Here is a 21,810-nt window from a genome sequence, read left to right as displayed (position 1 = left end):
TCCTCTTACTGAGCACACAATTATTATAAAGCAGTAGTAAGGCTGTTTATAAGCATGGTTACTACATTTAAGCAATAAGGCCTGAGGAGGTGTGGTGTATATAGCCAATATACCACGGCTAAGGGCTGTTCTTAGGCATGACGCATTGTGGAGTGCCTGGATACAGCCCTTAGCTGTGGCATATTGGCCATATACCACAAACCCCCGAGGTGCCTTATTGCTCTTATAAACTGGTTACCAGCGTAACTAGAGCAGTAGAAATAAAAGTTTTGTCATACCCGTCTGATATACCACGGCGGTCAGCCAATCAGCATTCAGGGTTCAAACAATCCAGTTTATAATTGGCATTATATTGTGCACATACATTAAAGCCCAGTTATTGACTGACTGGTAACCCACAGGTAAGGTTTATGCAGTAAGTAATGCAGAAGTAGCCAGGCCTACGCGACTGACTGGTCAATCATTCATCAGCACTCCTCAACAGGCACTTATTGAAATTTCAAATATGGATTTTTGTGGTTAATATCTACCATTAGTAGTTACTCACAGCTGTAGAAACATTTCAACAATTAGGCCAGGCAGGCCGTTTGAATCAATGGTGCCACGTGAGCACTGAATGGCATGTTAGTTTTAGTGTTTTCAGGGCGTGTAAGTGGCTAGCTAAATACAGTAGTCCAACTTGTTCTGTTGACACTGTTGCTGTGGTGGGGTTGAGGGTAGAAAGGAAGCGATATCTTCTCTCTGGCATCATATATTGGACGTCCCCCCCCACAGTCGCAGTCCCACTGTATCCCCCCACCACCACATTTTCCCCTAGTTTAATTTAGCCTCAGAAAAGAGGGGCGTGGCACGCTAAGCACTTTTTGTGCTGCGGCAGCAGACAGAAGCAGCCAGTGTGTGTCTGAAAAGTGTAAATCAGTGTTGAAAGTGTTGTGCGTTATCTTGGGGATGGAACTGCCTGCTGCAACAATAGGATTAAAGCACAACGGGTGAAAGAAGCAATTAAACATTATGCGATCAGATTCCTTCAAAGGCACTTTATTTCTGAAGTTCCCTCTCTCCTAATACAGCCTTTCATATCCTCTTGAGCCATAGGGGTAGTGGTGGGTCGTAATCTGTAAGGTTTCTGACAGGTAGACACATGGCTTGATGAAGGGACCAGGCTGTGAGCTCTGGAACATATTTCATGCTGGCTGGATGACAATAGTATTGCAGTGATAAAGAGACTGCATTAATGTCAATCCAGATACCATGTCTGAACCAATCATTTCCCTTTTTACGACTCCCTCTGATGCTGTGAAGGCCAGATAACAACTTTCAAAGTGAAGGGTGTGTGTGTGTGTGTGTGTGTTTTTACAATTGTTCCGCAATCTCTTAACTCTTACCAATCTCTTACCTTTATGTCAAATGATAAACTATTACTTTGACTCAAATGTGATATTAGTCCTCATGGAAACTGGATCTATACAGAGAACCTAGCAGAAGGATATATTTCAATGGCAGTACATTGAGGTTTAGAATGATAGATTTCTATGGTAGTACATTGGGGTTTAGAATGATAGATTTCTATGGTAGTACATTGGGGTTTAGAATGATAGATTTCTATGGTAGTACATTGGGGTTTAGAATGATAGATTTCTATGGCAGTACATTCAGTATACTCAAGTGATCCAATCTGGCAGCCCCGTACACCATTTGTTTTCATCAACAGTAAATGCCGCATTATCCTAGAGCCACACAAAGGCTGGTTGATGAAAGGCTATGGCTGTGCCCTTGCTCATCACACACACACACAACTGAACCTGGCTGAAAACAGGTGTCCCTCCCTGACCGACCATGGCTACATGGGGCTGAGGAGACGAGGTTTCACACTGAAAGAGAGAGAAAAAAAAACATTGACGGAAATATTCATGACCGCTACCTTTCATCATCTCTTGATTCTGGGGGCTGTGAAAAGGAGAGAGAGAGAGAGAGAGAGAGAAAAAAGGAAAAACGTCAAGTAAATCAGTGAGTGATTGAAGAGGCCTTTCCTGGATAATTCAGTTTGATTGGAGTCTCAGGCTGTCATTACTGACCCTGCCCAACACAGAGAGGAGAAGGAAGGCCCCTGCCTGACTCTCTCTCTCTCTCTCTCTGTCTCTTTAGAGCCGCTCCACACCACAGCCCTCTCCCTGGCCCTTTGTCCTCTCATCTTCCTTCCCTAGTCACCTCCTTTTTTCTGTCCATCACGGCTGGTCTCTGCCATTAGAGGTAGCAGGAGCCTTTGCACCCTGATGGTGATGCTGGACCTCACCTTGGGCATAATGGTGTCAGTTAGAGTTGATGAGGGGGTATTTTCACTTCTTTCCTGCTTTCAGAATGATAGGTTTCCGATAATTGTCTTCTGTGAAAAGCATTTGAAACATTATTTTGACCATATTAACGGAAGCCATTAAGCGTGACTTCCTATGTGGTTTCCTTGTGATTTCACCTGTTTTCACGTGTTTTCTGTCTACTTGTGTCCTATTTGTCACACGTACCCATGCACTTGAGGAAACAAGGCTATTATTATGCTCAATTCTAAGTTGTTTATCTCCTCATTAACACGCTCAACAAGCAAAACAACAACACATATGTTTGTCTAATTATGGATAATCCCGTCCTATTTTAGTGTGGTGTCCTTTTGTGTGTCAGAACAGTCTTCCTCCGCTTTGAAAGTGTGCCACGCTATCCACAGCAGTCATGCTGGGAACTCCCCCGGGTAATGCAGTCTGGAGACCAGTAGTGGTGCTTTGAAACATATGCTCCAAGAACTACCATCAGACCTGCTCAATTGTCCAGTCCCACCCCTTCCTCCCTCCCTGCCTTTCTGTCAAGTCCAACTTAATTGGGCCAGCAAAACACCTAGCTAATTGTGCTACTAACCTCATCTCTCCTCATTACTACTGGAATTGACCTAGTAAAGTACAGTAGAATAGTCTTTGTCTGTTGCTAGGTGACTTTGAGGCCAGCACTAGTAAAAAGAGGGCTTTCCTGCTACTGCTAGCCTTGGTTAGTGATTCAAGCTTTAAAGAATGTCTTTGACATAGAAGACTATACAACCAGCTCATATTTCCATTCAGTACCACTGTCTGACAGTGGACGCTTTACCTGAGGTAGAAGTAAGACGAAGCTAATGCGTGAGTTAATCTCTTAGCCTCTCTCGTATTCCCAGTAGTCCTCCTGGTCATGTCTTTCTGGGGAAAATTAGTTGTCCCTCCCTGTCTCCCTGCTCTCCCTCGGGTCCTCACGCCCCATAGGGGTTAAACCCGCCTCAGATGGCGCACATGTGTCATAAACACTCCCTAAGCTTTGAAGTCAATTGAGCTCCTACAATGGTCGCCTGCCTCTCAAGTTCCCCCAGTTTGCAAACCTAGAGGCCTCTCTTGCATATCAAGCAGCCTTTGTGCCAGCCCCAACGTCAAAGTATACAGTCTCACTCCAGTTATGGAAGACTGGATACCTATTAAAGTCATGTCAATGGTTTATAACATAACAGTGGAGATTTAACCCCAGCCGTCCATTTACGAACTGGCCTTTTGATGCTGCCTGGCTATTTTCCACCTTCACCAGTTAGTCATCCCACTGAGCATTCAACTCCAGTCTCCATTTTGAGACATAGGCTACTGTTGTTTCATGATATGACTATTGTGGATTTCAGGTAGTTACAGAACTAGAAAGTCTTTCAACAGACCGCTAGGTCACAGCCACTCTGAAGTGCACCCAGGAATTTGTCCCCGGGGGGGCTTTTTTTCCCTGTCTGATTTGTGTTCTGTCCTTGATGATTGGATGAAAAAAATCCCCCTCTCATCAAATCCCTCTATTAATATCTGCAGAGCGCCCCTCAGCCTCCCCTCCCTGCCTGCCTAGCGTGCATTATTAACAAGCCCTCTCCCAATTAAGATGGATGAGACTGCTCTTGAGGGTATTTGTTCAGGTAAGATCTCTGATTAGCATATCTGATGGATCTGCCTTCACACACTGATTAGAACCTTCCCAGAGGCCCCGGGGCCACTTTAAAGGAACAACTGCACAAATTAGACTTAGACCTAGAGCACACTGGGTTGCTAAAGTAGCCTGGCCACCAATGACTGTACCCCAACCCCCTGGGCCCACTTAGCCCAACCCCAGCCCCACTGCTGCCTGCTCCCCTTCTGTGAAGAAGCTGGCTTTTCATTCATTCATTTCTTATTAGGACGTGTATAACAGGATTAGTCTTCTTAGTATTTGGGTATGTGTAGAGAGTCCCTCCCCTCCTACCACTGTAACAGTGAAGCTCCCTCCTGCAGACTGTGTGTGTGTGTGTGTGTGTGTGTGTGTGTGTGGCTACTAAATGAGGCCAGTGCTATAGGAGAAGGAAGAATCTCCTGTGTGTGGGTGTGTGTACAGGCCAGATGGGACTTGAGCTGCCAGCCACGAGACGAGATCTCCTCCTTCTTTTAGGAGTGTGGGAGGAGACAAGCTTTCTCATTGGGCCAAGTGTAATCCTTCTAGCGCGGCTTGGATACTAGCCCTCTGTGTTTGCCAGCTCCAATGCATATCATTTCAGGATATAGTACGTCAGCCCCTGCTTGTGGCTGATTAGCCATACGGTCAAAGAATAGGCCGACCAAGTAGACAGAGTGAGGCCTGATAATGTTATCAACACAATGCCCAACCCAAATAGTCATGCAATGTCACCTATTTTTGGCGGGTGCTTTGCACTTCTCAGGATAATGCTTAGACATTGGTCCATTCTAAGAAGGCCTACTTAGATTCTCTTTGTTTGGGCTGAGTTGCTGAAGGGCCCAGTAGTAGGCCGGCTAATCCTCCTCCAAATCTATATGTCGATACGTGTCAGAGTCTAGTGATCTGAACAGCACTCGCCCTCCGTCCGTCTGTCTGTCCAGAAAGGGGGAGAGGGACAACACGGTGAGGTTTTAAACTAGTCCAACTGGTTTTAGTTGGGCCTGTGGAATGCCTCAGTGTGTGTGCACATGCTCGTGCATCTATGTGTCTTCAGTGTGTCAGCCAGAGTTGTCCTGATTGCAGCAGATCGAGCCACTCCGGGATCTACTAACCCCACCTGCCTCTAATCTAGTTCTGTGTGCTGCTACCCGTGCCTGGCAGGCAGCTGTAGCCAACCCCTTTGTTTTGATGTCAGGTACTGCAGAGGCTAGGCTAATGAAACCCAGTCTGGCTAGCACTGCTCCCCGCCTGCTCGCTGCCTGCTCCCTGCCTGCTAATGCCTGGCACGGGGGAGGAGCAGCCAATTAATAGCTACTGCAACACCTTGTTACTGGAGCATGAGGCTAACTGTCTGTCTGCCTGGTGGAGCATGGAGATGGGCTGAGCTGATTATCTTCGCTGTGCTTTCACAAGGGAGTTTGGTTAAAAATACTGAAAAGCATTATGTTGTGTTGCGAGGAAGTGTAGAATGTTGCACTCTGCACTGTTAGAAGGAAGAAAGTATTTTCTTCTTTTACAGAATATCAACAGCTTTTCCTCCTCGTGATTCTCCTGTTCCTATTCCAGTTGTGGCCTGGCTGTGTTATTATTTCATTGTTTTAACCTTTATTTAACTAGGCAAGTCAGTTAAGAACAAATTCTTATTTACAATGATGGCCTACACCGGCCAAACCCGGACGACACTCCTTCCTTTACCCTCCGACTAGTGATAATAGAATTGGCCTCACACACAGATACACGACAGACTAGCACACTGCCTCTTGTCCCGTTCCCCTTCCTGGCCCTGCCCTGCCCTTCTCTTTCTCTCTCTCTTTCTCTCTCTCCTTAAATTTTCAGTTTTTTTCTTCTTTGTATTGTAATGCCGGAGCTTGGCCCAGTGCCCAGTTTCATCTATTGATGTCGCTTTCCCCTCCCTCCTCGGTCCGCCCTGTCTCCTCGCTCGCTCCCCCTTCCCTTCCTCCCTCTGTTTCAGCAAAGTCCAAACTCTCCTCTTGCTGTTGCTGTGGCGAGGGAGGCAGCATGCCTCTTTGGAATGCAAACATGCACATTCCTACACGCACACACGCGCGCACACACACACACACACACACACACATGCATACGCCCAGCCCAGCATACACAGTGCCCTGGCAGCACCGTGGGTCATTGTGTTTGGCACGTGGCCCTGGGTAGGGGGTGTGCCACCACCCTGCATCCCCTCTACCCCCTGCCTGACTCCACTGTGCCTTGGCAGACAGCTCCTGCTGAGTAAGGAACGGAGCCTCTCTCCTGCTCTCTGTCTGTATCCAGGCTAAATTGATAGGCAGCTGCCCACTTCTACAACCATACCCATGATTTAATATTCTGGAGGGCTATGGGGGGAACTTTCATTACCACACCCATGTGGTGTGGGAGTTCCAAGACTTTCTCTCCCTCCCCCTTGAGCAAATTATTTTTTTGCTTCCTCCTCCATGAGTTAATTATTTTTGCAAAATACCTACGTTTAATCTAGTTGTGGGATCGGCTTTCTCCCCCTCATTTCACATAGTAGCCCTCCCCTTCCCTGGCTCTCCTCTCCAGGCGATATGTCTGAACAGACAGAAACAATTCAAGGGGGAGCTTCCTGGCTTTCGATACCCCACAGCATAAAGGGGGTTTCACAATCCACATTCACATCCACATTCCTGAGCATAGTGGTGTATGATCCTCTTCCATGTGTGGGTTTAGGCTGAGCAGTGTAGCGTGGCCGGTCGCTGCCTGCCGATACAGGAAGAAGCTCTAAGCTGAGATTTGAGAGAGAGATACATAGTAGAAGGGTGCCCAGCCCTCAACTAAATGTGTGTGTCTGTCTGTCGTGTGTGTCTGTCTGTCTGTCGTGTGTGTGTGTGTGTGTGTCTGTGTGTACGTGCGTTTAATTGCCTGGTGCTGGTAGTGTACTGTAGTACTAATAGAGGTGTTTGTTGTTACTGGAGTGGCCAGTGTTTGTCTAACAGCCTGCCCGGTCCTAGTCAGGTCTGTAATCAGGTAAAAAACAATGTTTTAATAACAAGGTGGGAGAGGGCAGCTAGCACGCCTAGAGCTTTTCTTTTGCCCATTCCTCCCATTTATTCACTTTGGTGAAGAAAAAAAGAAGAAAGAAAACGTATTTGAAAAACATCCCCACTTCTCACAAGGAAGGAAGAGAAAGTAGTTTGAGTATGGACCCTGTTGAAATCAGGCTTTTCTGCTTCGCTGTATCCCCCAGCTAACAGCGAACTCCCCCAAGGACGATCACCGGCGTGTGCCAAGTCAGGCGGGTCCAACTGGCGCTTGCCCAGTCCACAGCGTACGTTGTTGTTAGGGCTTGGTGTCTTTTTGTGATGGCAGCGACCTTAATGTGAAGAGGGAGGGACTGGGAGGAGGTGAACAGAACAGCCCTGTGTTATAACTAAGCCATGTAGTTGAGATGGCTGTGCCACTGTGGTTAATGGCACCTGAAAGAAAACAAAGTTGCCAACGTCTGAAGCTAGTTCAGGTTATTACTAGCATAGAATGACATATAGTATCCAATCAGAAAGTAGCTCATTTATTGGATCTCTGTATAGAACGAGCTACTCCTCAGCCTTTGTCACTGCCCTTTACCATTGGGTTTAAGTCTGGGTCTGTGTGACTCTGCATGGAAAACATCTCCATTCCCAGCAGTAGGATAGTCATTACATGCTAAAGAGACCGAATGTCGGGAAAAGTTTCTCCGTTTCATTAATCGGTGGAGAGGAGGCGGGTTCAAGCCAAATCAGAGAAGTTGATTTGCTGGCTGTCTCTCTGTGGTGACCTCTCATAGGTGAGGCTCTTTAACCAGTCTGGAGTGCTGCTTTATGAATATTCACCACAGCATCCCCGGTGACCAAAGCAGTGTTTAAATCTACATAATTTGTCTTTAAGTGCCTTTCAGATGGCCTTTTCCTTTCTGTCGCTCTCCAGAAAAGGAGCCATGCTTATTAATCAAGCTCTCTTTGTGAGAGAACGCTACGGCTGGTCCAAAAGCTACTCAAACGCTCCTGCTGGAATGAAGGCACGGGTCATTTTTAAAGCACTTGTATCAATGTCCATTCTCTTCAAGTAGAGCTTAAATGAGAAGCATTGGAGTACAGGGGGGAAAGCTGTGGAGCGAATGGTAGGTAATAGGTGCATGTAGTGGAGTGTATATTTGAATTACTCACATGTAAGAGTTCTAGCTTGTCTAATGATAGTTGGTGTTTCCGGTTCTCTTCGGCACTGCAGCAGCTCTTGGATTTCCACACTGGCCGTGCTTGTTTTTACCGGAACCCATAGTCTACACATCCAGAAGTGTGAAGCTTGCATCATTGTTGGTTTAGTCTCAGGCCAGTGGAGAAAGACAACTTATCTGGCTTATTGTTTTGATTGTTTTTGGGGGGTGTGTCTATCAATACAGGCATCGCAGCCTAAAGGGCACTGAATGCATATACCTCCCCCCGACTCTCTGATCTGCCACCCTGATGACATGGCCTCTGTCTGCCCTGAATGGAGCTCCATGGAAAGCTTGTATTTACCCATAGACATGGCATACAATGCAGAGCCATCTATGTGGAACGAGAGGAAGAGAAAGAAATAGTAAGCAGAACAAGGGAACATACCACCCTGGGTTCATACAACGCTCCTATTACGGCTCAGGCTCACGTGCCTGGTAGCTTATTGTGAGACCGAGAACTACGTCGTCTCCATGCAGGCTAGTTTCTACTAATGATGTTCCTTCTGTCTGTGTGGAATCTGGTACTTTAGAATGGTGGCCCGGTGGGTCCGTTGAGTGGGCTAGCTTTGGGTCCATTGAGCGGGTTAGCTTTGGGTCCATTGAGCGGGCTAGCTTTGGGTCCATTGAGCGGGCTAGCTTTGGGTCCATTGAGCGGGCTAGCTTTGGGTCCATTGAGCGGGCTAGCTTTGGGTCCATTGAGCGGGCTAGCTTTGGGTCCATTGAGCGGGCTAGCTTTGGGTCCGTCAGTGCTTCCCTTAGAGGGGCTGGTGAGCTGCTCTTTTTCAGAGTGTCAGGGCCATGTGAATGAACGGCTCTCTAGCGATAAGGCCTTTTCTTTGTAAACAGAACAGAGCCAAAGTGCATTGTGTGGTATTGTTTACTGAGCCTTTTATTCTGTCTGCATGCGCATGTGTGAACGCGTGACGTTATTTATTGCGGGCCTGAATGGGCTGGTGTCAGTTTTATCCCGTCCCCCAGGTTATCGAGTTAACTTGTTTTTGTGCTCTGAAATAAACTGACAGCAAAGACAAATCCCCTGTTATAATCTTTATAATATGAACTCCACATGTTGGGGTTTTCTGCTGGAGAGAGAGACTGATATTTCACTTACTGAATCCGGTGGCAAATAATATCACAAAGATACAAATTCAGTTTAGAGGGACTGTGAAATTACCATTGCATTGTTGAAATGACTACTTTGCCACGGCCACAGTTATAGCATTTCTCCTTCATTGCAATGCTCCTGTGGTTCAGTGATTGAAAGAAAGGAATAACATGGGTGATGTAATCTAACCAGGGACTTGGGATTCTGTCTGTCTTTTGGAGGAGCCTATTCCAATCCTAACACTCCCCAGCACACATTACCCATTCAAAGGTCCCAGCCAGAGCCAGCACTGAGAAAGCCTGTCTCACCCTCTGACTAAATAACATCCTGTTTCACCGCAGTGCTAGGTAACCGGGAGCGAGTGTGTTCCGAGCGCCATCAATGCCTTTTGGCACCCCCTGTCGTCTCCGGATCTCATTTCTGTTCTCCACACATCTCCTCCTCTCTCTTTCTCCTCCGCTCTCTTTCTCCTCCTTCTCTTTATCCTCATCTTTCTTCTGCATGCAGCATCTCAGTGGCAGCGGCAGTGGTGTCCAGGACCCTGCTTCCAAGCTGACGCCTGCTAACCGCTGTTTAAGCTTTGTGGTGAGCCAGGCCCTTGCCTGAGGCCTAGACAGACCCGGCGAGAACAAAGAGCTCCTGTGAATCCTGGGCCCAGTGGGCAGCCGGTTCAGGGTGAATAAAGCAGGTCACGGCGAGATTAAGACTGTACTGTGTGCATGCGGAGGGGAGCGGGGCGCAAGCGCATCATTGGGCTTTTTCAGGGTGCATACCAGCTCACAAGGCAAGGCAGTCCCCTGAAACAAAAGTAGAGGGGATAGTCCTTGAGAAGGAGGAGTTTCGGAGTTGGAGGGGGGGATAGGCCTAGATAATGAGGAGTTTGGGAGGGGGGGATAGGCCTAGATAATGAGGCGTTTGGGAGGGGGGGGGGGGATAGGCCTAGATAATGAGGCGTTTGGGAGTTGGAGGAGGGGGGGATAGGCCTAGATAATGAGGAGTTTGGGAGGGAGGAGGAAGGGAGGAGGGGGATAGGCCTAGATAATAATGAGGAGGAAGGGAGGGAGGAGGGGGGGATAGGCCTAGATAATGAGGAGTTTGGGAGGGAGGAGGGGGGATAGGCCTAGATAATGAGCAGTTTGGGAGGGAGGAGGGGGGGATAGGCCTAGATAATGAGCAGTTTGGGAGGGAGGAGGGGGGGATAGGCCTAGATAATGAGGAGTTTGGAAGGGAGGAGGGGGGGATAGGCCTAGATAATGAGGAGTTTGGGAGGGAGGGGGGGGGGATAGGCCTAGATAATGAGGAGTTTGGGAGGGAGGAGGGGGGATAGGCCTAGATAATGAGGAGTTTGGAAGGGAGGAGGGGGGGATAGGCCTAGATAATGAGGAGTTTGGGAGTTGGAAGAGGGGAGGGGAGGAGTGTTCATTTCAGTTGCCGCCATTACATTGCCTTTGCTTCAGCTGATCTGAAGCCTGCCTTTACAGAATACAACACACCTTCAGGGTCCCAAGCAGCATCAGAAAGCATGCAAGACGAGGCTTCACGTCATGCCCCATCCTTTGTGTCAGGACCTCTGTTTTTTTCTGGTCCAGATGCTTAGCTTGGCTTGATGAGCATTTAATGAAGTCAACCAGAAGCCCAATTGCAGATCAGGGATTGCTATCTTGTTAATGGACCAATGGAGATGTCAGTTCATCTCGCCTCAGCTGTACATTTATACTCATAGCTTCCGCATTATGGCAATGGTTTGGTTTGTGGGGGAGGAGGAGGTTTGTGTCTGACAAGCTCACAGTGTCTTCAGACTTTAAAAGCTGATTTTTCTTCCTTGAAGATTCATTGTTTTTGTTTCTTTCCATCTGAGACTGGTTTACAACTGAAGGGGTTAATAAGTTATGCCAAAAGTGGCGATTAGATTTGCGCTACACATTTTTCTCTTTGTCAACAGAACAAATGCTAACTTCAGAGCCTGTTTCTGTCTTTAGCCACTTGCTATTCTTGGCACATTTTCTCATCGTCGACGGCAGCATTTTTTGCTTTTGTGAGTTTTATGAAATATAAGTCCCTTAATGCGCACTTATCAAGCACCGCCGACCGTGCTTCAAGAACAAACGCCTCACGAGGCATTTTGTGGCCTGACTGCTCCTTGTCAATCGCAACAAGACGGTGGCAGATGGTTGCTTGCATATTAAACAGGAATCTGTACATTTTAAGGGCACACATAATGAAAGACCAGTGTTAGATGGGTGCATTAGAGGCCATGGCTGTAGAGAGACTAGAGGGGGTTGATAAGAGCATCGCTAGGCATTGAGGAGCTGACCTGATCTGTCAGTAATTGGGGGATAAATGCAGCCTGGTGACCTTTGGGAGCTGTCAGCTTCTCTTATGCACCCTGGCTGCCCCTCAGCTAGCAGCTAACCCTCTACCTGCAGCTCCTCCCTCGACACACAAGGCCAAGGAACAATGCAAGGCACGCAAACACAGCAAACAAGAGCAGCGAAACCCCAGATCTCAATCTTTTTGTTTAGCCTTGGGTAAGAGGTTTGCTCGCACACAGGAGAGAGGAGAAGGCTGGCCAGTTTTCTCTACACATCAACCAAGGCCCTTTGAGTGCAGTACTGTGTACTGACTGGAACAGCCCAGGTGTTTTGTTTGTGAGGAACATTGGATATTCTGCATTTGTTTTCTCTGCTACACATTGCACAGCACCATTCAAGGGGAATTTAAGTGTACCTTACACGCACACGGAGCATTCACTGTTGCCTCCTACAATGTCTTGAATTGATCAGGGAAACGGAATATGCTTTCTCAGCTCTGCTTTTAGTATGGCAGCCATGAAGACCTTGAGCCCAAATAACAATGAGGGGATATCCCCCTCCCATTCTGTCAGCCTCCATTTGAAGAGCTGGCGTTCTTTTATCTCAAGCAGGACATCTGTATGTGATTACGGCCCGTCCCAACGTGCTACGATTCATCTTCTCCTTTCAGCCTGCTCTCTCTCACTCTCTCGTTCATATTTATCTCTTCCACTAAGACTGCTCTCCCGCCTGAATCTATGAATGATCAGCAGCAGAATAAAGGCACTTGAGCCACGTCTGGTTTGCACCGGGTTCTAAATGATTGTTTTGATCTTCCCCAGTGCGGCGCTGCTAGCTATAGCTCAGATTTGTATCACCCCCCAACTCAACGACAGGCCTACAAGCTCAAACCCCCCCTCCAACTCAACGACAGGCCTACAAGCTCAAACCACATCATGGGAAATTGGCTGGTACATCTTATCTTACAGTTCCGTAGGCGTCCGTGCCTGTGTTTTAAGGGAGGCCCAGTGAAAGGGAGTTGATTAAAGCTTTTCCCCCCTCTATGCCGTCGCATAGAATTCAAGCGAATCAGAAATCAATTGAATGTGATCGTGACAAATGGCTCCCAGTGCTGGGGCCATGATGGCGCCGTTAGGAAATCACAAATGAATCAATCAGGCCTTTATCAGATCAGCGGGCCCTGGGCCTTGTGTGATGCTGAATGCACTGCTGTGTCTGTGCATATGCATGTCTGTTGTGTAGAGATAGATGGGTGGGAGGCAGGGGTGCTGTGTTAACCTCCATGCTGCTGGAACAGATGGAAGGGGGACTGGGGTGCTGTGTTAACCTCCATGCTGCTGGAACAGATGGAAGGGGGACAGGGGTGCTGTGTTAACCTCCATGCTGCTAGAACAGATGGAAGGGGGACTGGGGTGCTGTGTTAACCTCCATGCTGCTAGAACAGATGAAAGGGGGACTGGGGTGCTGTGTTAACCTCCATGCTGCTAGAACATATGGAAGGTGGACTGGGGTGCTGTGTTAACCTCCATGCTGCTGGAAGGGGGGGGTCCTAGGCTGTGGAGGCTGTACTGTGCGTGCTGTGTTGGCCCAGCTCCCTGTCTTCCTTTGCATACAGATCTCCAGCTCAGCCTCCATGGCTGATTAGAGGTTAATGGTTTAGAAGCGGGGAGGGACTTCCTTCTGATTGGCTGGGCGGGCCAGCGCCAGCGGAGTGGCAGATGGTGCAGGCCCAGTGAGGGAGTGGAGCGGTGAACGAGGGAGGGAGGGAGGAGAGGAGGGAGCAAATGAATGAAGGGGTTCTCTCTCCTATCCTCAGCTCTTCCCACTCACCGGCTACAGAAGGCCTACACATATAACCCCAACCTCACCACTGCATACAGCAAGCCATTGCTGTAGTAGACAGATGGTTGGTGGATTCAGCCTCAGCAGAGTAAATTGGTCCAGGCTGGAGGAGCTGCATTAGAAGCATCAACCCCAGATGAATTATTATGACTATTAGACACTGCAGCAGACGGATCAATGAGCTGGACTCAAATGTCTCAATGTCTTACTGCCTGTATAAGTAGGCACTGTAGAGATAAACCCAGTCACTTGGTGCTATGGATGGATGGAGGACAGACAGACAGGATGGTGTAGAGTAAGAGTAAGCCTACTGAAACAAACCCCCTCCCTCCCCTGGCTCAGTCATATTGTTCATGTAGCATCCATGCATGCTGCATCCATCCAGGCTCCTCCCCCACCGCACAGCTCTTCCCCAGAGACAGACGGCCATGTGCTTCTGCTCAGGATCAAATCAGCTTTGTGGGGCTGGCAGGGCTCCCAGAACCAAACATTAATTTCACCTTTGTTAGAAATTCATCTGTTTAGGGGCTTTACCCTGGCCCCTTGATTACAACAGTATGGGGAATAACTGGGGGAAAATGCTATATCTAATGGTTGTGACGATGGTTTTGCATATCTCTGTAAGAGTGAACAAAGCCAGCGCTGTGAGAAGGATAGGGACCTCTTAATGTGTGACATCACAGCCCCAGAGTGTTAAGTAGTGGTCTGGAGAAGAGACAAGGGAGCTTCAGCTGCTGCTTTTAGATCTGACTCCTATAGCTGATAGCTGGCCTCCTTCAGAGCTGGCCTCCTTCAGAGCTGGCCTCCTTCAGAGCTGGCCTCCCGATGGGAAGTGATTTATGCTGCAGTGTCAAAAGCCTCCTACTGTGGTTAGTGCTGCTGTGACTAGAACTGGCGACACACTGATTCATCTTCACTCCGCTACCCCTGACCCGGTCTCTGGCGTCCGCTACCCCTGACCCGCTCTCTGGCGTCCGCTACCCCTGACCCGGTCTCTGGCGTCCGCTACCCCTGACCCGGTCTCTGGCGTCCGCTACCCCTGACCCGGTCTCTGGCGTCCGCTACCCCTGACCCGGTCTCTGGCGTCCGCTACCCCTGACCCGGTCTCTGGCGTCCGCTACCCCTGACCCGGTCTCTGGCGTCCGCTACCCCTGACCCGGTCTCTGGCGTCCGCTACCCCTGACCCGCTCTCTGGCGTCCGCTACCCCTGACCCGCTCTCTGGCTTCCGCTACCCCTGACCCGGTCTCTGACGCACAGCGTTTTGTATCGCCGCAAGCTTGTGTACGATAAATAAGCCAGCCGTGTTTGCCACATGGCCTGTCCTCCCCCTCCCCAATCAGCTGTCCTCTCCTCCTCTATGCCTGGCTGGCCATGGCAACCTTCTTGGACTCTTCCTGGAGACAATTGAGAGTTGCCACAGAGTGTGTGGAGTGCTGGCCTGACCCATATTAGCTGTGGCAGTGTGTTGTGTTGATTATCCCTCCCTCCCTCCCTCCCTCCCTCCCTCCCTCCCTCCCTCCCTCCCTCCCTCCCTCCCTCCCTCCCTCCCTCCCTCCCTCCCTCCCTCCCTCCAACCATCTCACCACCCCTCCCACCATCCCTCCTTCCATCCCTCCTTCCATCCCTCCCATTGTCCCTCCCACATCCCTCCCACCGTCCCTCGTACATCCCTCCCACCATCCCTTCCAGCAACAGCAGCAGCATCTTGCATTGTGACTGAACTGACACCTCCATACCACCTGCTGACGACACCCAGACCCTCCTCCTCCTCAGGACACCCAGACACCCCTCCCTCATCTAGAAGAGCATCACTGTTTGCAGGTTCTAGACCAGGCCCAGAAAGGACACACACACCATGCGGAAGGAAGGAGGGTTCAACGAAGAGGGGGATTGTATTGCCTTGAGCTTCTAGAGAAAGACCGAAAAGAAAAGAGCAGCAGAAAGGGACTGCAGGATCACATTCAGCGACACGGCCGGCCAACAAAAGACGGGGCGGGGGTTGGGGTGACTGGGGGGAAACGGGAGCCCCTGGCTGAAAGACGAGGAGGGCCCTTCATGTCCATCAGTGGCAGATGCCTGGCTCTCTACTGTAGGGAACACTGTGAAAAGAGATGAGGAGCCACCTTACCCAGCCTGCCCCTCTTTAACCAGCAGCAGGCTGTGGCATTGCAGCAACTGTCAGATTCAGACCCACACCACGCTGCAGCACGGAGATAGGGCATCATAGTCACCCTTACACCGAGCACAGGTCCCATACTGCAGTCTGCAGCCACTCTACATACTGTGACTGACCGCAGAGGTGAGCAAGGCTCCTCGGTCTGACTACAAATGCATAGGTAGCACATTGTTGTGGCAATGTTCCCCCAGATTTTTGGGGGCCCTGAGCAAATTTTTAGGTCTTGTGAGCGGACACTTGAACATTGTGAGAATTTTGTGCAACTTACAGTTTTAGATGGTTGCCAATAGGCTATTGTGGCCATTTGAGCATAAAGTAGACCTACCAACAAAACCAATGGAGCAAATCACATAACATTATCACATGGAAATAGCTTTTGATTTCTATGATATAGCCTACAGTAACCTATATGTTAACATTTTTACATTATGAAGGGATGGGGTGTAGTGTACCTATGTCCAGTGTGTACTATGGATATTAATTCATGATTTTTTTCACTTGGTCTGTAACATCATGGGCTAAATAGGTGACTGTAAATTGCATTGTATTGTGTTGTACGATGCAAGAAACCACTTTATGAAATACAATTATTATTATTACCATACAGAAAAGACGCAGCAGTACTCTACATATGTGTTTCAATTTACAAGATCACTTTTTTTAAAATTCTGTAAACAACCTTTCAGTGCAGCGGTTCTTCCCTCTCTGTAGACCGGGGGTCTAGATCCCTTTGAGATAACCTCAGAGGTGTATGGCAGAAGGCTTCTGGTACCCTGGTACTGAGTGTACATGCACTCTGTCATCGGATTAGTGGAACGGTAAGGATGGAGGTATTATGAGCGGCATCATGTACAGTGCACGTCTTCTTTCCATTGTGGAGTTAGTGTTCGAGTAAGGATGGTATCGTCATCTACAGTCGTGTGCCTGTGTTACCACCTCTCTCTGATTTAGAACACAGTAGTCACCTCTATCTCCTCTGTGTCGTCCACTTTATTGGCTCACTGTTACATCACACAGAGCAAGCTGCCATCGAGGAACATGGTGGTGAGCAGCAACAGAGTTGAGAAGCCTTTTTGGATTGGATTGTTTGGATTGTTTCATAAATTGCTACATTTATTAGATGGGGTGAGTGGACTATCCTGGCTAATACATAAAATGACACGAGCTGACTATTGAACAACAACAACCTGATAACATATTACATACATAGGATAAGGGTTATTAGGATAAGGGTTATTATAATTCTCCATTTGCGTCTACTGACTGTTCTTCAACAATTTATTTATATTTTTTTATTATTAATCTGTGGAAATTGTTACCAAGTAGGCCTTGTGCGTAGAGTTTTCTAGATTCATTTTGCAGTCATTGTTTTTTGTTTGACACATTTTAAAGTGAAGAATCTGAGTCTCAGCCTAACTCTGTTACCGTGTAATGACCCGTATCCCACATCTTACTAGTTTTCTAGTTTGTTCCCTTGTTTCTGTCAGATTGATACACAGTACCAGTTCTACAAGACTGCCTTGGAAATAGACCAAGACCGTACCTGTACAGTACAAGATCTGATGACTGAATGGAAGAAAAATGGGCGTAGTAAACACACAAGTCTGCCATTTTCTCCACAAGGTTTCCATGCATCTTTGTCTTTCACCAAATTCACTTTGAACTCTGTATTGTGCTGCAAGTCATTTGCAACACATAGGGCTAGCCCCTCTCTGTTTCTTTTATCAAAAGGAAAACAGACATCACCATAAACTCTCCTTAATCAGATGGGCCTGTGGTTTTGTCTCAGCCTGAAAGGGTTTGGCAGTAAATTGGACGTTGACCACCCCCCCAAGAAAAAGGGAACTGGGGAAGAGGGGGGCTTGTTTCTCAGAAGAGCTCATCTGGAAAAGGCTTTTGTGGGATTTGGCAAGAGAACGGCAGGCTTTACTCCCCTGTCTCACTAGTCTAACCCTAGAATTAATTGTGTATTTGTGATCTTGTGTGTGAGAGTGAACTTACTTGTGAGCTTGCGTGTGGGAGTGAGCTTGCGTGTGCGTGTGTTAGGCATTCCAGGTCTATTACAGTTCACCAGACAGGTTGGTGTTTATTAGGTTAGCCTTGGTTAGCTGAGCTTTCTACATTGAAGGTTTGTAGGTTGGGCTTTTTATATACCACTCTATGGGGTGTAGTGTACCTATGTCCAGTGTGTACTATGGGTAGCCAGGGGTCAGGTCCTACAACTCTTTATTCACATTCAATCTGCTATCATGGGTCACCTGGCAGCCAGGGAGCATAGAAATGAAATAAATAGAACGTGTTTAAGTTCAGGGAGCAGGCCTGGTTGCTATGGTTTGGTGGGGTACTGTGATATAGTCATTTAGTTCTGTTCTCCCAGCCCCCTCTCTGAGCCTCCCTCCAGCATTAATAATTTACCAGTCAAAGTGAGCTGCCAGACTTTCTATCAGACACACACACATCCCTTTACCATCCCTCTTGCTGCATGCGCTCTCTCCTCTCCCCACCCTTTGCCCCTCAACAACCGACTGACTGACTTCCAAAACCTCAAATATGCCAGAACCTCGCAAGCAGGCAGGAGCATTTCCTGTGAAGAAACAGTTTCATCTGATCCAGACGTATTTAACTAGTATCCACTTTTCCCTTCACTATCTTATCTACTCCTTTTGTATTACACATCTTATCAGCTAACTAATCTACAGACGTGGTTTATATGAGCTGTGGCCTGCCCTCACTTTTATTATTTTAAGACCGTGTACTACGTGGCTCGAACTTCTAGCTTCCCTTGAACTGATTATGATACTGCTAGCTCAATCCCAGAGTGCTTTGGGGGTAGATTACCTTTTTTTCTTTTGCAAACTGGTGCTCTCTTTGTAAAGGTTAACTTAATCACATGTTAGTTTGCAGGATTCTTTGTGTGTACATTGCCAGAATGTTTTGACAGCCCCTTCATTACTTGTGTGACTTGTGACTTTTATAGTGCTGAGTCCCAACTATTCTTCAGCTGAATGTACTGCTAAAGGGGAAGATGTGAAATCACAGCAGTAATTTCAATGTTGATTAAGTCTGCTGACACCGGTCTTCTCTCCCTCTCTCTGTCTCTCCAGGTTTCCACCTCAGTGGCACAGTCACGGAGCCCGCCTCCCAGTCGGAGCCCGAGGTCACCCACAAGGTGGCCATCAGCTTCGACCGCTGCAAGATCACCTCGGTCACCTGCGGCTGCGGCAACCGAGACATCTTCTACTGCGCCCATGTGGTGGCCCTGTCCCTGTACCGCATCAGGAAGCCAGAGCAGGTCAAGCTGCGGCTGCCCATCTCAGAGACCCTGTTCCAGATGAACAGAGACCAGCTACAGAAGCTGGTCCAGTACCTCATCACAGCACACCACACAGAGGTGCTGCCCACTGCCCAGAAACTAGCCGACGAGATCCTTTCGTCCAATTCTGAGATCAACCAGGTCCATGGTAAGAAAGACACACAACACCAAGACTTCAGTTGCTGGACATAACGTAAGGACCCATGTTTAGCACAGGAATTTAGACAGAACAACAAGCTTTTACATTCTATACCTGCCACCAGATGACCAGGTATTGTGCTTTACCCAGAGCCTCTGCCAGTCCTTTACATTCCTTAGTTTCTACCCCAATCTTCCTTTGGTGGGCTTGAAGAGCAAGGTGTGATGTTTAGGCAGAGTCCTGACCGAGTACTGATTGCGGTACCAAAGCAGCAGCCAGGACTCGGAGGCATTAAACAACTCGTTTGATGCCAGAGTCTCCCGGCCTGCTGGTGCTTTCCATTTCTGAAAGTAAAAAAGAAAGTCAGACGTCAGCGTTCAAACGTTTCTAACTGCTCGGCACCAGAGCAGGCAGTTATCCCTCTAGTCTGGAAAACAGAGTTTGTGTCTTAAATGGCACCCTATTCCCTATATAGCGCACTACTTTTGACCAGGGCCCATACTCTGGGCAAAAGTAGTACACTATATAAGAAATAGGTGCAGTTTTGGATGAATACAGGGGAACTCTGCAGCTTGTTATCTGTCCACATCACTATCAAAATATTTATCCACCCCAGCCGCTTAACAAGGAAGTCCTTCGCCCAGTCTCCTGGTGTTTGCTGTCGGTGTGTTGAAGTGGGAGCCCCCTTGACAACGAAGAAGCAGGATTTGATTGAGGGTTTGATTGTGGAATGTGAACGTTCGGATAAAACAGTGACTTGGCAGGACTTCAGTTGGTTCTACTGGGTGTTGGTGCTACCTAAAGGACACCTCCCTGGGTTTACATACCTGGGTTTACATACCTGGGTTTACATACCTGGGTTTACATACCTGGGGTCACACATTGTTTAAGTTTTTTTTAGCTGTTTGCTTAATTAGAAAAATATTTAAGGAACAAACGTATTATACGGTTAGATTCGAGGTGTGTCTGGCAGTGATTATTGATATAATGCATGTTTTGGGGCCTGCTAGCTTTAGTTGTGGTTTTTAATTCATCCTTGGTCTGACATTGTCTCTTTCTGTTTGTGTTCCCAGGGGCCCCGGACCCCACGGCAGGGGCCAGCATTGATGACGACAACTGCTGGCACCTGGATGAGGAGCAGGTCAGGGAGCAGGTCAAACTGTTCCTGTCCCAGGGAGGGTACTACGGCTCCGGGAAGCAGCTCAACTCCATGTTTGCCAAGGTACATACGTCTGCCCTGTCTGTCCTGTCTGTCTGTCTCTCTGTCTGCCCTGTCTGCCTGTCTCTGTCTGCCCTGTCTGCCTGCCTGTTCAGTATCAAAATCCATCCCGGATGACTTACTGTATATTATTTAATGTTTTCTGTAGGTGCGAGAAATGCTGCGGATGCGTGACTCTAACGGTGCCAGGATGTTGACCCTGATCACGGAACAGTTCATGGCCGACCCTCGCCTCTCTCTGTGGCGGCAGCAGGGGACTGGCATGACGGACAAGTGTCGGCAGCTATGGGACGAACTGGGTAAGTCCCTCTCACTTCCTTAAATATACAGTGTAGAGCACCAATTTGCACAGAACAAATCCAATTTGATTTATCACATGCGCCGAATACAACCTTACAGTAAAATGCTTACTTACAAGCCCTTAACCAACAATGCAGTTTTAAGAAAAATATGTGTAAAAATAAGAAATAAAAGTAACAAAAAAAGTAAACTAAATAATTAAAGAGCAACAATAGCGGAGACTATATACAAGGGGTACCGGTACAGAGTTAATGTGTGGGAGCAACGGTTAGTCGGGGAAATATGAGGTAACACTGTTGATTGTGCGTTGCTATTAGCGTGTATGTTGTGGATTATAATGCATTGCAGAAGGCTATAAATGCATACATAATGCATTATGAAGAGGGTATTGATAGGAAGTGTTTCTGACCAACTGTCTCATTGCTGCTTGGATGTTATTGATTTGGGTCAGTCGAAAAAAAATATGCCCTTGTCCAAAGCAGTGTGTGTCGTTCACAGTTGGTCAGTCGCTTAGGTAGCAGGTAGTAAAGGTACATCTGAAAAAGCTTTCGGCTCAAAGAGCAATTCCAAACGGAATGTGGCCTCACCACTTCAATCAGCACAGCTATGTAACTGTTACCTAACTGGAAAGCCACCATGATACGCGTGGTGTGAGGGATCTCTCTCGCCCCATGCATGCTGCCATAGCAGTGGATCAGTCAGTGCTGGAGCCAGTGGGTGTGATTGTGCAGCAGTCCAGCAGTGCATACATTAGGGTCAGGCACTCACCTCTATTGGGATTGCATGAAACGGGCCCGGGATCAATGGGGTTTTCAACCTCCCCGGTATTGATCGGAGCATTTAAAAGGGGTCGATGACTGCAGATCCTGAGGAGGTTCATTGGAGAGCAACAGCAGAGCAGAGAGAGGTTTGCTGTGCCTCTCTCCCTCTTCAGGGACACACAACAGAACAGCAGAACCCTGGCTCAGGGGTAATGTTTAGTTACCGGGGAGCGACAGGACAGGGCTCTCTGATTGGCTAGGACTGCCACAGGATGATCACCAAAGCGGCCAATCAAATGTGCTATTTTGGGGGGGTGCTTTAAAGCAACCGTGCTGCACTCTCGTAGGCTGTTAGTACCAGAAGCTGTCCGTGTGGTCAGCAGTGAGCTAACAAAGTGCTCTGAATCGAGGGTTTAAAAGGTAGTGAGAAGGAGGGGGTGAATACTGG

The 21,810-nt window shown here is 48.1% G+C and overlaps 1 protein-coding gene across 2 annotated transcripts in view; it reads left to right on the top strand.

Moving 5' to 3' along the window:
• Positions 1-21,810, top strand: part of LOC110508717 (zinc finger SWIM domain-containing protein 5) — a 44,547-nt gene that overhangs the window by 11,825 nt on the left and 10,912 nt on the right. For both annotated transcript variants that reach the window (XM_021589461.3, XM_021589462.3), the window contains exons 2-4: positions 18,735-19,091; positions 20,156-20,304; positions 20,450-20,600. In XM_021589461.3, the coding sequence (XP_021445136.1) occupies positions 18,735-19,091; positions 20,156-20,304; positions 20,450-20,600 (657 nt within the window). The remainder of the gene's footprint in view (positions 1-18,734; positions 19,092-20,155; positions 20,305-20,449; positions 20,601-21,810) is intronic.

Source organism: Oncorhynchus mykiss, chromosome 28 (assembly GCF_057628025.1).
Source record: "Oncorhynchus mykiss isolate SJ-2025 chromosome 28, ASM5762802v1, whole genome shotgun sequence".
Classification (NCBI taxonomy): Eukaryota; Metazoa; Chordata; class Actinopteri; order Salmoniformes; family Salmonidae; genus Oncorhynchus; species Oncorhynchus mykiss.
The sequence above is the reverse complement of the archived record's forward strand: the minus strand, read 5'-3'. Positions and strand labels throughout refer to the sequence as shown.